Raw genomic sequence first — 18,619 nt, 5'->3', positions numbered from 1 at the left:
CTACATTGTTGTCATTTCCTCTTTTGTTTTATTCACTTAGAGTCTTGCACAGAGTATACAGAAGGCCACTGAGTATCTGGAACGTAGAATTCCCACTTTGACCAACCCTTATGCTGTTGCTATGACCTCCTATGCCATGGCCAATGCTGGCAAATTCGACAAAGCTCTCCTGATGAGGTATTCCTCTGGAGGTCAGTGAAGCTCAAATGAATGATGAGTGTCAGTGAACACCTGTATAGACTGAAAATGAAGTGCTGAGAAGAAACGTCATGAAGAAACGAATAATTTGTGAGTAGTTCAGAGACAAAGTCAGTTATGCTCAACAGCTTCTTTTTTCCCCACGAACAGACGGTGCTTATTGGGAAGTCACTAGTGGACACCACTTCTCCCTGGAAGCCACAGCCTATGCCCTGCTGGCTCTGGTAAAGGCGAAGCAGTTTGAGGAAGCAGGGAAAGCAGTGCGCTGGCTCAACAGGCAGTCCGGTTCTTATGGAACTGGCTCCACACAGGTAGGCCATGCTCATGCTACTGAATCCCTGATACCACATGTAGTGACTATTCTTAAATTGAAAGTGATGTCACTCAGACCTGAACATTTCTCAACATGCATTCGGAAAAAAGTGCAAAAAGTAGGGATGCACCAGTGTGGGAATTCTGGGGTGCTGTTGCTGATGCCGAAACACACACACACACACACACACGGACTGTAGGAACTGGGATTAGCTCTACCTGAATTAGCATTATAGACATTCATACATATACATTTATTTGTAGAGGATAACAAGTAGGGGTTCAAAAAAAAGAATATTTTGATATTCAATTATTAATGTGAATTAATTGACTGAATAGATTACTTGGCTTAAATGTGGCCTTTACATGGGAAAAGCTTTAGCAATAAAGAATATGGCATTATTCTGACAAAGTGAAGTGCTGTTCAAGAGCTAAAACCTCATTATGAAGGAAAAAACATCTTAAATGCTTTGTTTAAGGCAAATTATGCTCATTTTGCACTTTTGAAGGTTCACTAGATGAGTTGTGTGTGAACAAATTTCCAGGAAGAGCTGATGGCTTTTTTAAACATGAAAATTGTTTCAGATTGAATTGTTTTTGAGTGAATTAAGCAGCTGTTAACTAGCTAATGTATGTAATGTCTGTGACGGGACAAACTGAGAATTCAGTAGTTTTTGAAGCAGCTGCTAAACACTTAATTTACAGAAACGGGCACAGCTTAGAATTCCAGTAACTAATGTTACTAGTGTAACAGGATGAGCTTTAGTGATGTTTGTAAGGGGAACGTTAGCTCATTCTGACAAATCACTTACAGTGTAAACTGCACATCATCAGGGAGCTATTTGGTTTTTCAGAACACAAGTATGAAGGGAAAGCTACTGTTTACTACAAGTTTGCAGTTGCCTTCTTATTAACCAGCTTCTTATTACAAATTTTCAATTTCACCTTAAATGGCGCAACAGTTTCATTCTGGCACATGTACACAGAACTTCAGCTTCGTCCACGTACTGCTGCTGCCAAACCAAGACCAGCATGTTTTCTTTTCCAGTGGTCAAAGGTGACATTGTGCTCCTGTGGAATACTAGGTCAGACTTGCATATGTTGTATGTGACCACTTTATCCTTCATTTTAAGAAAATGTTCACCTGTGTGGCCAGGAGATCAAGAGGGTTGTCCTCTCTCCCTCTCTCTCTCTGGGAGGGTCCTCTCCCCACAACTTTTTTTGAGTTTCAGCCAAAACTGTTCATCTTTTAGGGTCTGTCTGCTCACACAGCAATAGTGAATTACAACACCAGAAGCGTTGTCACTTTGACACAATAAAAACATTTATCAACATTTCCAGAGTTCAATAAACACATCAAATATGAGTATGAAATATTGTGAAATATGTACAATATGGAAGCACAGGAAGCAGAGCGACGCAAAGCAGCATTGTGAAGAGAAGGGGCTGCGCTGGTGTAGGAGAGACTTTAATGTTCATTGTTTAAGTTGTTGATGCTTGTTTACATGTGGTTGTGCTATTCTGAGCAGGTCGGTTAGCACTGAGCAGCAGTTCTCCCTTGCTGCCTGTTCATTGAAGGTTATTCTCCTTTAAAGCGGAATGTTTCCTGCATCTTCTTCTCCGCTGACGCTACACTGGTGTCAAAAGTGGGATAGACTCCACCAGTGTAAGACAGAACTGAATTCAACTGATTGGAAAAGAGTTTATACTAAATCCTGTGGTCTCTGTCATTTACTAAAACTGATTTGAAACTTCAAAAGACTAAAGAAAGAAAGTAAACTATAGTTTGACTCTCATTTATTTGGCACCTAGGCAACTATCATGGTCTTCCAGTCTGTGGCTGAGTACTACAAGCAAGCGAGCAGATTTCAGAGTGGGGAATTGGATGTGGAGGTGTCTGTAAGGGGCCAAGCTCAATCTATCAGATGGATTTTCAAAAGGGAAACTTCACACCTCACATATTCAGAAAAGGTTAAACATGCTCTTCATATAGTTTCATTATTGTTTAGTTCCTTTCACACTGGGAAAAAGTATGTCAACTTGACTCAAATTTGTATATCATTTCCATAGTAATAAAGCAGATCCCATCAACACAATTATTGTCAAAAGTAAGTAAACTAAAAGACAAAATGGAGCTTGTGTGTTTTATACATATGGAAATGATGTACACATTTAAATCGGGTAAATTTAATGCATGACTTTTTCAAGTGGTATTAAAGTGGGTTTGAAATTTTATTTGATTTGTGTTGACTGTGTGTGAATATTATTTCAAGTTTAAGCCCTTTTAGAAGGGTAAGGATACTGAATATTTATTCAAAGCACTTCTGCATGCATATGTTAATCATTAAATTGTTAGGACTAATCAAAAGGCTTCTATACATCCATAGGTTAACCTCAATCAGGAATTTACTGTTACAGCTAAGGGAAATGGTGTGGGATCTCTCAAAGTGAGTATTCACACATGCTACATGTGTCTGAAGATTTTGTACTTCTAGTTGTATTTGTTTGTTAATAAATATCCTCTTTATAGGTAGTAACACTCTACTATGCTAGACCCACTGAGAAGGAAAGTGACTGCAGAGATTTTGATCTTACTGTAACCATGGAAAGACAACGTGCCGGTAAGATTCACTGTGATCCAAATGTGTCTCTGTGTGAGTGACTTTAGTCCTAGTTGTGGGGCAGAACCAAGCAACTTTTCATATTTTATTGTATAATGATCATTTTTGCTTATTTCAGTGTCATATCCAGGAGCTGAAGAAAGTTATCTGCTCACCATTGAGACCTTGTGAGTATATTACAACATGGACTGTGTGCATACAAAATTCATTGCATTTCAATTCATTGTCAATTTTGTTCTTTAGGTTCAGCAAATATGATATTTTAGAATATGTATTCATTGGTAGTACAACCCCAATTCCATAAAAGTTGGGATGCCATGTAAAATGTAAATAAATGTAAATGAAAACAGAATGCAGTGATTTGCAAATCTCACAGACCATATTTTATTCACCATAGAACACATATCAGATGTTGAAAGTGAGACAATTTACCATTTCATGAAAAACATTAATTCATTTAGAACTTGATGGCAGCAACGCATCTCAAAAAAGTTGGGACAGGGGCAACAAAAAGCTGGAAAAGTAAGTGGCACTAATACAAAACAGCTGAATGAGCAATTTGTAACTAACTCACATGGCTCGGTATAAAAAGAGCATTTTAGATAGGCGGAGTCTCTCAGAAGCAAACATGGGCAGAGGTTCACCCACGTGGAACAATTTCAGAAAAACATTCCTCAATATATATATATATATATATATATATATATATATATATAATAATATATATATTATGATATCATAATATCTCTGTATGCAAGGGACAAGGCCAATGGTCAATATCAGATGCTCATGATCTTCAGGCTCTTAGGCAGCACTGCATTGAAAACAGGCATGATTCTGTGCTGGAAATCACTGCATGGGCTCAGGAATGCTTCCAGAAGTCATTATCTGTGAACACAGTTCACTGTGCAATCCACAAATGCAAGTTAAAGCTGTATCATGCAAAGAAGAAGCCACATGTCAACTCAATCCAGAAACGTTGCCGTCTTCTCTGGGCCAAAGCTCATCTAAAATGGACTGAGGCAAAATGGAAAACTGTTCTGTGGTCAGATGAATTCAATTTTAATTCTTTTTGGAAACCACAGACGCCGTGCCCTGCAGACTCAAGAAGAGAGGGACCTTGCACAGTTCAAAAGCCTGCATCTCTGATGGTATGGGGTTGTATTAATGCCTATTGCATTAGTGCCAACGCTTTCAGGGAAGGCCTTGCATATTTCAGCAAGACATTGCTAAACCACATACTGCATCTATCACACCAGCATGGCTTCATAGGAGAAGAGTCTGGGTGATGAACTGGCCTGCCTGCAATCCAGACCTTTCACCAATACAAAACATTTGGCGCATCATGAAGCGAAAAATTCAGCAAAGAAGATCCAGGACTGAGCAGCTAGAATCCTATCAGACAACATTCCTTTCCCAAAATTCCAGCAATTGGTCTCCTCACTTCCTAGATGTTTACAGACTGTTGTTAAAAGAAGAGGGGATGCTACACAATAGTAGACACGGCCCTGTCCCAACTTTTTTGAGATGCGTTGCTGCCATCAAGTTCTAAATTAGTTAATTTTTTTTTCATGAAATGATAAAAATGTCCTACTTACGACATTTGCAAATCATTGCGTTCTGTTTTTATTTACTTTTATTTACATTTTACACAGCACCCCAACTTTTCTGGAACTGTTGTTGTATATTTTAGAACTATTGTAATGTGTTAATAGAATGTTGTGTTTTTTTATTCATCCGCACAGGTATAAGAGTCAAACCAGAGATGCCACTATGTCTATTTTGGATATTGGCCTGTTGACAGGATTTGTGGTGGATGAAAGTGATCTCAGTGATGTAAGGGAATATCTGGGAGATGATATATCATTAATATTTTAAAACCTAGTAGGAACCTTGTAAATGCGGTAAAAACACATCCCAGCAAGTGTGGTCAAACATTACTTTATCCTATACTTCAGTATTTTGCATAATTATTTTGCATATTTGAAAATAATAATAATAATAATAAATTAACCACTTAAAATCCCAGGCTTATTACATACTAAGGCTTATCATTCAGTAACTACAGGATCTACTTCAGTGCAAACTGACTGAGCTTTTCTTAGGGTATAGAAGTACTAATAATGGCCTTGGCCAATTAAGGGATTAACATTAAATATTTTTTTTCTTGTGTTCACAACAGCTGACCACTGGGAGCGACAGATATGTCCAAAAGTTTGAGATGGATAAACAGCTTTCAGAACGAGGCTCACTCATCCTCTATCTAGACAAGGTATATATGAAGACAACCCTTCATCAGACTCTTATTACCCCCTGTTTAAGTTTGTGATTGTTTTGTAGTTCGGTTAATGTTGGTATCATGAATAACTTGTGAATGTCTACATGTTCTTTGTCAAAATATCTCTGATTATACAGATAAGCCCTCAATCTATACAAGTGCCCTCTTGGTTGGCATGTGCAGTAATTATGTTTTAAATGGCCAATCTGCTACAGCTTTTGCAGCAAGGCTCAGTCTTACCTTGTAAACAGAGCTTGTGGTTCAGCTCAGCTTTTTTTCTAGAGGATCGCTTTTCTGCAATATCAACTGAAAATCCAGCAGCATCCGCATCACATCCCATAATGTGGTTATTCCCATGAAGTTTTTGTTGTTGTGAAAAAAAACAGGGCCCAAACTTTTCTGCATGCATAATGTAACAATTTGTTTTGTGTTATTTAACATTTTTACATATTATACACTATATTGCTGCATGGTACTTTAAACTACATTGAAAATACATTACTGTCTAAAACTGCTGCTTCTCACCAGGTATCTCATGGAGTGATGGACACGATTGCTTTCAGAGTGCACAAGATCACTGAAGTGGCTATGCTTCAACCTGCTGGCATCACTGTGTATGAATACTACTCTCCAGGTAAGTTCATAGACACACACACATATGCATATATGCCAATTTCAATTTACGGGGACCTGATCACAGGTTGTGGGGGCCCTATTCTTGTTAAAATCCATAAAATCTGTGTAACTCGACAGCACATCTGAGTTTTCTACCAACTGATGTGGACAAAATTTTACATTAAGTTTAGTAAGCATGGAAAGAGATAGTTACTTGTCTAACAATCAGCAGAACTAATGCCCAACGTAACCACACACTGGCACCTTAATGTTTAGGTTGAAAACAATGAGTCTGTAAAGTTTGTTAACTGATACCAAAAATGATAAATCTACTAAATTAATTCTGATCAATGTTAAAGGTATTATTCCATTAAAACTATAACAAATTAGAATATCAAAATGTAAACATGAAAACACTGGCCAATCAGCTGTGCAATACTTCGGGTGTTCTCCAATGGTGTGCGGTACAGTTCACTCTGTAAAACCATTAACATCAACAAAACAACAAGGTCTACGATAAGCTATAGTCTACTGTATGATCATCTTAAACCGCACGCTTCAGTAGTGTTCCGCTTGTCCGCTTGCTCTGTATCTGAAATCTCTGAATTGCTGACCTGTAAACAGGAGCACAAACAAAATGAGATGTTCCACGTCAATCTTGTATGGAATCCCATTCCCACCATTCTACCGTAAATGGCCCCATGAACTGTGGCACCAATCTTTTGGGATTTCACAAGGAGAGGGAGGTCCTTTGCGGACAGCCAGACTCGCTGACCCAGACAGAACGTTGATGCGCCATGTCTCTTACTGTCAGCTACACATTTCCTGGCCTCGATCTAGGTCAGCCTTCTGCCATGCCCTCCCACTTAATGCTTTTGTTTAGCAAACATGGACAGAAAGAATCTGAACTGGCATTCGAAAGGTGACATTCTCAGAGATGACTGCCAGGGTGTGTTGGGCATATTCTGCCCAAGGCAGATGGTAACCCCAAGAGGCCAGGTTGGTGGAAGTCGAACACCTCAGAGTCTGGGTAAGGTTCTGATTGACCCTCTCAGTTTGGCTGTTGGACTCTGGGTGGAAGCCGGAGGAGAGACTTGCAGAGGTTACCATGAGCTGGCAGTAGGCCTTCCAAAAGCAACTAGTGAACTGAGGTCCCCAGTCCAACACCAGATCGCTAGGCATCCCATGCACCCTGATCACATGTTGTAACAAGAGTTCTGCTGTCTCTTTGGGGGATGGAAGCTCGGGCAGTGCCACTAACTTGCACGCCTTGGAGAAGCAGTCAACTAGAACCAGCATGACTGGATGAGGGCAAGCACGTGATAAAGTCCAGGGAGACATGGGACCATGGACATGCAGGGATAGACAAAGGATGAGGGGAGACCTTTGGGCCGTGACCTGGGTGCCTTGTTGCGAGCACATACCTCACTTGGTGAGGGGAGCCATCACAGAACTAAAGTTCCATACGAAGTGCCATAAGAAGCTGGCAAACCCCAGAAACTGCTGGACCAACTGGAGAGGGGCAAGGCAAGGCCAGTCCACCACAGCCTTGATTTTGGCTGGATCCATGGTAAGGGTGCTTTTAGACACCACAAAGCCCAGGAATGAAACCGTTGAGGCATGGAACTCTGACGTCTCCAGTTTAACGTACAGGTGATTCTCCAGTAAAAGCTGGAGGACCCACCTGACATGCCTGATGTGTTCCTCTAGGGACTGGCTGTAAATGAGTATATCATTGAGGTAGACATATACATAATGACTCAAGGCCTCCCTCAGAACATCATTTATGAAGCGCTGGAAGACGGTGGGGGCATTCATGAGCCCAAATGGCATTACTAGATACTCATCATGCCCAGTGGGGGTGATGAACGCTGTCTTCTATTCATCCCCCTGTTTGATGCATATTAGGTTGTAGACACTGCACAGGTCGAATTTGGTAAATATGGTGGCCTGTTGCAGTGCCTCAAATGATGTAGACACCAGCGGAGGATGGTGGTGGCCTTGATAGTGATTGAGTTTAGTCCCTGAGAATCCATACAGGGACGAACGCCTCCATCCTTCTTGCCCACAAAGAAGAAGCTCGCCCGCAGGAGAATAAGATGGGCAAATAAAGCCCAGTTCTAATGCCTCCCATATGTAAGCAGCTATGGCTGAGTGCTTACAGGGGGTGAAAATGCGAATAACAGCCATGGGAATAAGTGAGCATGCAAGATGTGACTTCTTTGCCCCCAACAGGGTTTTAAAATGTTTGCTGCATGGCCTCAACAAACTTTGCCCCTGTGGTACAGTCCGGGGAATTTTGCTTCCATAGGGCTGTAGCTGAGGCAAATGCTCGCCCAGTCAGCAATGAGATCATGTAGGCCACATTGAATCTCTCTGTGGGAAACTGGGAGGGCTGCTGCTCAAATACCAATGAACATTGTAACAAGAATCCTCTGCAGCCCTCCGCATCCTCAGCATACCACTCAAGATTAGCTACGCGAGAATCCCCTTGTACTGGGGCAGGCATAGCAGAGCTTCTGAGGAGGCTGCCACAACAGGTGGGGTGGGAGGTGTGCCAGCACTGGGTTTGATGGTCTCATGTATCGCTGGGTCATCTCTTGCAGCTGCTGGTCATAGCGCCCAATGGTAGCACCCTGATTTAGCAGGGCTGCCTTGAATTGATCCATCTCTGCTGGGTCCATGTTTGGTCACACCTTTTCTGTCACAAGACAGTCAAGGAGCAGACCCACGTACAGAGGGGAAAACCCATGAGGACAGGTCTTAAAATTGACAAATAAAAACAATACAAAAAAAGAAGTATTTATTCACCCTCTTGGTAGTTCTATAGTGTAAGAAATAATGATGTGGGGATAATGAGTATGCTGTGTACTGTTGGAGGGGAGTAATGCCCAGCTGGATTCAAACCAGCGACACTGGCCTTGCGTAACCCAAACAAAGGTTAAACCCAAGAAACCAAATAAATGGCCAAACCAAAACACCTCTCAAAGGTGAGAAGGGGAGCTGACTATATTTCAGCCTTTACTTTTCTTTCTCACTATTTTCTGTTCCTTGTCTTAAATCAAAACAATGTTTGTTTTTCCTTCTTTCCCCTTTCTTTTTTCTTCTCTGTCACCTAGCTTAGAGTAGTGCTCTGTTTTCTTTCTCTTTTATCCTTCTCTTCTTTCTTTCTTCTTGTTTTTATACCCACCTGGGCTAAGTACCATATCAGTGACTCCTCTATAAAGGTGTGACAAGGGTAAGCTGTCTGCCATGGCCTGGTTGGTACTGATTACCCCTTGGTATTCTGGGATTTTGAGTCTCCCAGAGTAACAGTGCATTGCCGCCACCACCCTCTGCTGGCAGCCTTTACACAAATGTGTATAACAAAAGTGAATATACAATTAATAATTTACATATTCTCACCCATGATTCTTGCTCTTACTTCAGCATCTTTTCCACAGATTAAACGTTTGCCATCAGATTAGGATATAATTCTAAAGGTTTTTGCCCCACCTCCCCAATATTTAACCCAAGTTGACACCCAAGGCCCCGACACATACATAAGCACACCTTCACAGCCGTAAATGCTTGTGTCATCACAGATAAACGCTGTACGAAGTTCTACCACCCTACAAAGAAAGATGGAGCTCTGGACAGACTGTGCAATGATCAGGAGGGTCTGTGCGAATGTACTGAAGGTACGGGCATTCACAGCTATGCTGCCAACACTAAGCTAGCAAAATTTACAATTCAATAGCATTTTATATTTCTTCTTATTTAGAAATCCAGTCATGTGAACTAATCTATTTGTTTGTCATGTCACATAAATGACCACCACTTTTAAATGGTCCAAACTAATTACCATTTTACCTGAAGTCTAAACACTCAATATCTTCACAGAAAACTGCAGCATCCAAAAGAAACAGAAAATCGAAGAAAAAGATCGGGAAAGAGTTGCTTGTCAACGTAACATTGATTACGGTAAGAACTCATGACACATACAGTTTCACCACACACACCTTCACTGTTCATGTTTCATGTTTCATGTTGTAATAAACAAATGTTTGAATTAGAGTAATAACTGAACAAATGAGGTTTGTTCTTAAGTATGCATTCTACAGTTTACAGAGTCAAAGTTGTGAAGACTGACTGGAGCCCATACACAGACTACTATACCATGAAGATTGAACAGGTTCTGAAAGGTACAACTAATTGTGTTGTCACAACAAAGTGTCTTGCGAACATCTTAAGCTGTGTCGTAAGTAGATGAAACACTGTATCAATGTGTCACTTACAGCAGCAAAATAAATATGTTAGGAAGTTTGATAGGGTAAAGACTGTAATTGGCCACAGCCATGCTGTACAGAAAGCAAGGCTTTGGCTGATGGCCCCATCTAGCATTAACTCACATCTGCACTTTCGCTTCCGAGCTCTCACTGACACAGTTCTTCCTGTTCTAATGCATAAACACAGCAAAGGAAGGCTAGCCTCACCTTCACCATAAGGGTCTTCAGAATAAACATAGAGAACAACTGCTGGAGAGCAATAACCCAAAATTAACATGAGACCATTTCTCGAACACACTGCAATATGTTGGACACAAAACTGAAAAAGCCATTGGGTGTACATACAGCATAGATGTACATTATAAACTGGTATCTGTTTACAAAGACTGATTAAAAATGTAAGCTAAATTTGACTCACTAGTTGAAATTATATGAAATTACTCACAGCAAGCAGCATTTAAACAGTTGTGGGCTGGAGGTTAGGGAACCAGGCTTGTGGCCGGAAGGTCGCCAGTTCGATCCCTCGAGCCGACAGGACATGACTGAAGTGCCCTTGAGCAAAGCACCTATCCCCCAACTGCTTCCTGAATGCCAAGGATAAGGCTGCCCAATCCTTTGGGTTTGCTTACTGCCCCCTAGTGTGTGTTGTCTGTGTATATATGGGCATTTCACTGCACAGATGGGTTAAATGTAGCAGTCAAATTTCTCTGTGTAAGCATAATTGATCAATGGTTCTAAATTCTAAAACACTCAGAAGATGCTAACAAACATTTTTTGAGCAATGCTTGGACCAACTAATTTAAATATTTATTTATTTTTATTTTATTTCATATTTTCTGGTAAAGTGACTCCTGATGTTTAAAAAAAAAATAGTGGCATGAGTTTTGCATCACATTTACATCACATCCTATTCTGTGGTTTATTGTCACGTTGCAAGTCAGAAATCTAATTAATGTTTGACTCATGTGGACCCAGAGTTTTCCCATTAAATCTAATTACTGAAGTACCCGTAAACACATTTAACTAAATACTGACAAAACCTGATTTTCTGCAGTTATCTGATTATTAAGTGCATGTAAATGCGCTCAGTGTCCTTCAGAAGCATTAGCTAGAAAACAGTCACTAAGTTAGCCCTGTGAATCAAGACGCTGCACACACTTACAAAGTTTAGAACCCTGTATATTTCTCTAGGTTTCTTGAACTTATTGAGTTCACGAGGTCAGTAACTTCAAGGACCACAAAATTTAGAGCAGACAATTGAGTACATGCACCACAGATTGGAAGACATGAAATCTGGCACATCAGTGTCTACAGAAGTGATAAGACCTCACAAATACGCATTATTCATAACAAAGTGAATGTTGTTTCTAACCTTTAAACAATATTGTACATGCATTTTTAGCAATTCAACAGTAATTAAATGGGAATAGTGTGATCACAAGCTAAAGTTGACTTTCCAATAAGACTGACGAGGCAGTTTGAATGCCCCCGCAAGAGCACAATTCCTGAGAAATTATGGGGGGGGGGGCACATAAACATTATCAGGACAATAATGACGTATTCATTAATAGTCAGGAAACCGGAATGTTTCTGCAGCACTTTTGTTTTTACAGTGTGGTGTTTTTGGATTTTTGAGTGAATTAGTGGTACACTGCTTGAGAGAAGTGGCAAAATGTGTCCTGCGCATTTTGTTTGCACCTTAGATATACATAATCAAACTTCATTTGTAAGCCAGTTTTTGTGAATAATTTTACAATATACATTGTCTAAACGTAGTACATGCATTGTGGAAGAAAACTTTTTCCAGGCTGTCTACACAATGTCTCACAATCCATATGCATACAAGTGTGGAATCAAGTCCAAAGCTTTGGTGTGTACTCTTTATAAAAATGCCACATTTTTTATGGATCATTTCCCGGGCCCTAGTGAGGAATATATCAGTGATACATTTCCTACACGCCTACAGTACATTTTAAAGGATTAATGTTGACTGCAGTAATGTGTTATGTAGGTGACAATTTTGATGAGCAAGGACAAGTGAGAAGCTTCAGAGGTCATACTAACTGCAGAGAATCTTATGGATTTGTGGAAGGCAAAGCGTACCTCATCATGGGTCAAAGTCATAATCTACCAAGGACAGATGGAAAGTATGTATAAATGTCTTCCCATGCAAGGATTTGCTTTTGGTTTGCATATGTCCCTAATATGACCCCAAGAAGTCCAAAGTCATGTAGCCTTACAAGTGCCTATGTAAAATATGTTGTTTAAATGTGCTCATGCAATTACGTCTCTAATTACAGTCAGTTATCTAATGAATATTTACATTTGATGTACATTGTGTGCTGACAGGTTTGAGTCTACACTACAGTCTCTGACTATAAATGAATAAATTATAAAAACACAGGAAAAACATAGTATGACAAGGCAGCAGTGTACATACTAGGGCTATTACGATCATTACATTTTAACTGACAATTAACTATCATATAAATAATTGTAATTAAGTTGTTTTTTCTTCATTGTATGCATCTTTTAAAACACAAGTCTAAAGTGGCCAAATTGGCTGGTTAAACACCTTACTTGCTAGCTAAAGGTGCTGTGAAAAAATATTTGCCCCTCACCCAATTTCCTCTATTTTTGCTCATTTGTCATATGATCATCTGTTCAGTCAGTCACTTCTGACCGAGTTTCCAACCTAAAAAAAGTGCCGCCATACTGTGAAAATTTGTTGAAAGGGGCACATTGGGGGTTAAAATCAGGCTAAATGGTGAAGAGTCAGCACAGCCTAGGGGTTCTGCTAAGGGTTATTGTGTATAGAACTGCACTAATGTGTGAATTTTGAATAAGAAAGGTACTGTGTGTGAAGTGTTTGTGTGGTGTTGATGGTATGTGTGTCTGGGTCCTCACTGTTCTCATATTTGTTATCAGGCTGCAGTACGTCCTGGACGAGCAGACTTGGATTGAATACTGGCCCACAAAAGAAGAAGGCCAAACTCCAGAATACAAAGATAAATACGTCGGCATCACTGGACTCGCTCAGAATCTCCTGACGTTTGGATGCCCTCCATAAATGTCACTGATACTGATGCCAGTGTCATTTAATAAGTGGTTATTTTCTAATGAATATTCCACCAACTCAGCTTTGCTTATACTATTATTGTGACTCCAGATTTACTAAAGAGAAACATTTATTCCAAGAAGTGTATGAACTTGGTGTGTGATACCTGAAGAAAATCAAATAAACTTTCCAAAAGCAATGAATTTGTTGACATTCTTGCATTCTGTTAAAGTTTTAACATATGTCAACTTAGTTGCACAGCAGAGGGGCCTTTTGGAGCCAAATGTTTTCTGGGAACTAAAAATTATATGTATGTTATTTTTAGTTTATTTTCAACTTTTACAATCAGCATAATAGTCCTATTTCATCTCTCCATGTACTGCAAGAAAGATCTTTCACTGTTGGTTAGGACTTCAGGAGCTGGGCAGAAGGCTTTAGAGTAGATTAACATAATTATGAAGTGACAAAGGAATCAACCAATTATGTTTCGATTCCCAATCAGTGGATGTCCTTATAGGTCTGGAATTCTTTCTCTGAGCTGAGCAGAGCTAACAGGCTCTTTCATTAATATTCAGGAAATAAGTTTTTGGAGTCACTGTGGGAGTCACTGCGAACGCATAACATGCAAACTAATGTTAGCTTGGCACTGAAGTCCCCTTGAGTGGAAATTAGCATTATCATATTGCCAGTCCATCACACAGACACACATTCACTCATACCTAAGGGACAATTTAGAATCTCCAGTTGGCCGGACTGTGCGTCTTTGGACTGTGGGATGAAACAGACACATGGAGAGCATGCAAGTTCCATACTGAAAGGGCCCCAGTCACCTGGCCAGTGAATCCAACCCAATTCCTTCTTGCTGTGGGCAACAGCACTACCTACTGCACCACCATGCCATACAACCTAAAACCTAAAATGTGTGAAATAAATGCAGAGTGATGTAAGGCAATAGTCCCCAAAGAAAACATTTTTCAGATTTCTCTCTCTTTTACCACTATTAGCAATATAAATATAAGGGGTGGGAATCTTTAGGCACCTCACAATTCGATTCGATTATGATGCGATTATAAAACGATTATCGATGCATCTTTTTTCTCTATGCAGGATTTCTATCTTCCTACTGTCTGAGGACTTGGTAGTTTTAAAGCAAAGTATTTGTAATGACCCATAATGTAAATGCATTACGGATCATTACAAATACTTTGCTTTAAATATCTAAAATATCTTTTATGAACAAATCAAATGGAAGTGATGTGGCAAGTGAACTAGAAGGCTCTCATTCAGAGACGCTGCTGCCACTCATCTGCCACAAGATGCGCTGTTACCCTGAAATAAGATCCAGTGGTAGCTTAATGGGTGTCCACGCAGCGCGTTACAGCTGTCCTTCCCTGTTTTCTTTAGTGATCTTATCGCTGAATCTCGGCTCCAAAGTGTGCAGCATAGCGGCATAGCGTGAAAGCCCAGGTTCTCAACGACCGAGAACAGACAGCAGACAGCAGGCCACATAGCACTGAGGTCTGGCCTCGCCAGTAGCGAACGAAAAAACAGAGATTAAGACGAACATTTGGAGGACTTATTCGCATTTATAAGCAGCGCGGTTGGTTAAATCTGCAACGAGAGTAAAAAAAAAAAGCTGCGAATATGAACTCGCTTCTCTTTCAAATTTTCCCATTCCAGCTTAAATGGTGCAGCAGTTACATTCGGCGCCTAAGGCAGAATTTAAGGTGGAACGGGAAAATTAGAATGAGAAGTGACTTCAGCCTCATAAAACAGCTGGATGCTGAGACATTTTACAAGAAACTCTTCTAATTTTGAGGAAACGTTTTCTGGCGGAGATGGGAGGACAGCGGCTGTAGCTGAAGCTTAAAGCACACCGAAGGAAATCTGCGCTCTCGTTTATATTTTTAGCCCATACTTCGACATTAACACATACTGGACATTAAATGTTGTGGATCCCAAGGTGGTTTGACTTTGTTGAAAGGACAGAATGGCTCTTCTTATCATTTGTGTTGTGACTCCTGACCTAACCTGGCTTTTAATGCAGAGGGAGCTGGTCTGATTTCTCGCTCATCCAGTTGTGTTTTTGTTAATAATGTTTATAAATAAAAAAAGGCACATGTAGGTATGCTGTTGGTGTTGGATAATAAATAAAATGGCTATATTTGTGTTGTAGGCATTGTGACCCCTGGTTCCTATCACCATACTAAAGTAAGTACAATTACAATATGCCTAACTTCTGAGGACAAGCCTGAGAATGGTGGTTGAGCTATAAGAAGTCATCTGGTGTGACTGTTTATTCTTCCTGCTGACTGAACTTCCTTTTAACCCTTGTATTACCTTTGGGCTCAACTGGACCCCAGTCAATGTTTAATGTCTCTAAATAAAGGATTGACATGTTTTGCTTCACATTTAATAACTTTTCCTAATCTAATAGGGACAATTTGACAAACATCAAATTAACATGATATGTTTTTAATGTCTTATGCGCATTTTGAATGCATCATTGGTGTTTGTTGCATTTTAGCTGTATAAAACAAATATTAACATTTTACACACATTTGTTTCTGTCATCTGTCGTGGTTGTTTTGGATGATATAACATGGAATTTTATGATCTTCAAAAAACTTCCCTCTGCTTTAGAGCCCTAACCTAACACCACCTGCAGTAGTGCAAGAACCACTGAAAGCTCACTGAAAGCTCACTTTGACATTTCACACACAATGTTCCTGTGAGGACACTGATAGTTCACACATAGACGAGGAGCAATCATATTCTGACAATATGACGGCCTAGCGGCATTGATCACGGCCCTCCAGCAATGCTTCAAGCAGGCACTGGCGGTATGGATGACCAGACAAAACTAACTAAGCATGGGCAGGCATACCCAACATTTCAGAAGGGTGCAGGAATATCTGGCATTGGAACACTTCCTCACTGCATCAGCCACGAGGAGTTCCACCTCATCCAGTGGCTCTGCTCTGGCGGATAGAGGGAGAGGATGCTCATGGAGCTTTTGTTCGGCTGCCAGGCAGGGGCAGAGCAGGACACTTCACCCATGAGCAGCAAAGGACAGGGTCACACCACAGCACTTATGCTGGCTGAGGACTTGTTTGTGCTGGAGACAGCTGACCCTTAAGGGGAGGGCTTTGTTGCTTATTAGGTATTCTGGATGTATGGGGGGTGGTGGTGGGGTATGTTTTACGTAAAGGGCAACGGAAGGTAATCAACAAAGAATCATGAAGTGCCTGACAAACTTGGGTAACAATTTTAATTATAGTCACTTTCGGGAGGTTTAAATTACTGTGGTCAAATTGACCCCAGGGATAAAAAGTGTGTTAGTAAATTTGAAAACAACAGGAGTGTTAAAGAGGGTCATTGGATTGTGTCTTGCACTTTTTTACATGCCCATGCATCTCAATTACAGAAGCCTCTGAAAGTTTGATGATATAACATTGAAACAGTCGAGGTGAGGGATGCACTTATGAGTTTATTAGTAGTTTACTGGAGTCTGGGTTCACAACAGAGCAGCTAAATTCTGCGAGCCTGATGGATTCCATAAACAACACTGAGGTCTGAAACAGAACACACACCAAGGAAAAAACTGAAGCAAGTGAAACAGAGAAACATGACAAACACAGAAAAGGGTGCAACACAAAACACGAAAGCATCAAAAAAGGCAACACTAACAATAGTTAGTTCTGATATGGGTGACCGAACAGAACAGAGAGTTGACAGAGTGCAGCGGTAGGCCTGGCTATGGCAGCATAACTAAGAGGGAGAACTCAGCGCCCCTCTGCTCCATCGTCAAGCAGTGGGACGACAGAGCAGTACCAACAGCACCAACGTTCCCAGATTACCATAAGACTCTCTGTCTGTGAATCCCCAGATCTGCACCTTTTTCTAACAGGAAAACTAATTAACCAAAGGCTCAACTAAGCAGGTAAGTTTTTAGCCTAGACTTAAAGATGTGGGCATGTCATTTGTTCCTCGATTGCTAACATTGAGAAACTGAATTTCAAAGGAAGAGAAACTATGGTCTGCTTTCTGGTTTATTCCTAAAGTTATGGTATAAATGGTTGCTACACCTCCACCTTCATTTAAAGCTAAGTACTCTTCAGGTCTAATCCACGTCTCTGTTAAACACAGAGCATCAAAGTCGTAATTGGTAATAATTTCATTTACAATGACGGCTTTAGATATAAGAGATCTTATGTTAAGCAGTCCTAGTTTTAGACCAAAGGTGCGGTCATTGCAGAGTGGTACAACTGGTCTGATATTAATCAATTTACTAGAGCAAACATTTCAAGGCTTTTTGATGCTTTGTTTTATTTGGGGAACAGACACAGTCTCAATTGGGAGAAACCTATGAGCATTTGTATTTATAGAATAAGTATTTTTATCAGCACTTGCCTTATTTACACTATAAGTGCTAGTAATCGTCTTATTTTCAGTAGTGACACTAGTGTTAGAAGCTGTAGCATTTCTATTTTTGGTGCTACTTACGTGGCCTTTGGATGCCCTTTCGATGTTCCTAGAGAGGACAACAGATGCGAGATGACTAGGGTGAAGCCCATCCCTGCGGTAGAGCACTGGCTGTTCCCAAAACGAGGCCCAGTTGTCGACGTAGCCCAAGCCGTTAAGGGCGCACCAGCAGCGGAGCCAGGACTGCAGCGCGAAGAGCCTGCTGAAGTGCTTGGATCCCCTCCTGTATGTGGGAAGAGGAAGGAAGATGGAGGAAGATGTTTGGGAGGGCGTCAAAAGGAAATGCAAAAATAATAACTAAGAACAGAAAACACATCCACACAAACATACGGTGAAACCCTCAAAATGTATTGAGTGCAAATCCTATAAATCCTATATACAACCAAACAACAACCAACAGCAATATACACTTGCTCAATCCTTTAGCTTCAACAAATGAAGTCCTTGAGTTCAGTTTTACTGTACAGTGAAGTAAGGAACAGTCTCACCAGGTTTGTAATTGATGGGGAAAATCCTTGAGGAATATAGATATCTTGAAGGTGGATGATGGCTCTTGTGTGTGGATAGTCCAGTGGAAAGTTGAGACTATTGATCAGAGAGTTCCTGGGCTTTTGGTGATATGTCCAGTGGAATATGTGGAATGGTAATCCTTACACCAACAGTGGGATTGATGAGTGGCATAAAGTTTCCTCCTAATAATACATTAAACAGCAACAATAATGTAGGGTTTAACCAAACAAAACCTGGAGTTAGCATAGCATGCTAACAGCTACATTGAACCCAG

General features: G+C 40.5%; 1 protein-coding gene across 1 annotated transcript in view; it reads left to right on the top strand.

Annotated features, from left to right (window-relative positions):
• The window catches only part of LOC118803210 (complement C3-like), a 33,162-nt gene extending 19,609 nt beyond the window's left edge, over positions 1–13,553 (top strand). The window contains exons 28-41 of the mRNA XM_036563740.1: positions 41–191; positions 349–509; positions 2,323–2,481; positions 2,898–2,957; positions 3,041–3,131; positions 3,250–3,298; positions 4,877–4,967; positions 5,314–5,403; positions 5,938–6,043; positions 9,609–9,704; positions 9,907–9,987; positions 10,128–10,208; positions 12,304–12,439; positions 13,221–13,553. Of these exons, the coding sequence (XP_036419633.1) occupies positions 41–191; positions 349–509; positions 2,323–2,481; positions 2,898–2,957; positions 3,041–3,131; positions 3,250–3,298; positions 4,877–4,967; positions 5,314–5,403; positions 5,938–6,043; positions 9,609–9,704; positions 9,907–9,987; positions 10,128–10,208; positions 12,304–12,439; positions 13,221–13,362 (1,494 nt within the window). The 3' untranslated portion in view covers positions 13,363–13,553. The remainder of the gene's footprint in view (positions 1–40; positions 192–348; positions 510–2,322; positions 2,482–2,897; positions 2,958–3,040; positions 3,132–3,249; positions 3,299–4,876; positions 4,968–5,313; positions 5,404–5,937; positions 6,044–9,608; positions 9,705–9,906; positions 9,988–10,127; positions 10,209–12,303; positions 12,440–13,220) is intronic.
• Positions 13,554–18,619: the final 5,066 nt, after the last annotated feature.

Source organism: Colossoma macropomum, unplaced genomic scaffold, assembly GCF_904425465.1.
Source record: "Colossoma macropomum unplaced genomic scaffold, Colossoma_macropomum, whole genome shotgun sequence".
Classification (NCBI taxonomy): Eukaryota; Metazoa; Chordata; class Actinopteri; order Characiformes; family Serrasalmidae; genus Colossoma; species Colossoma macropomum.
This window is presented reverse-complemented; position numbering and strand designations above follow the sequence as displayed.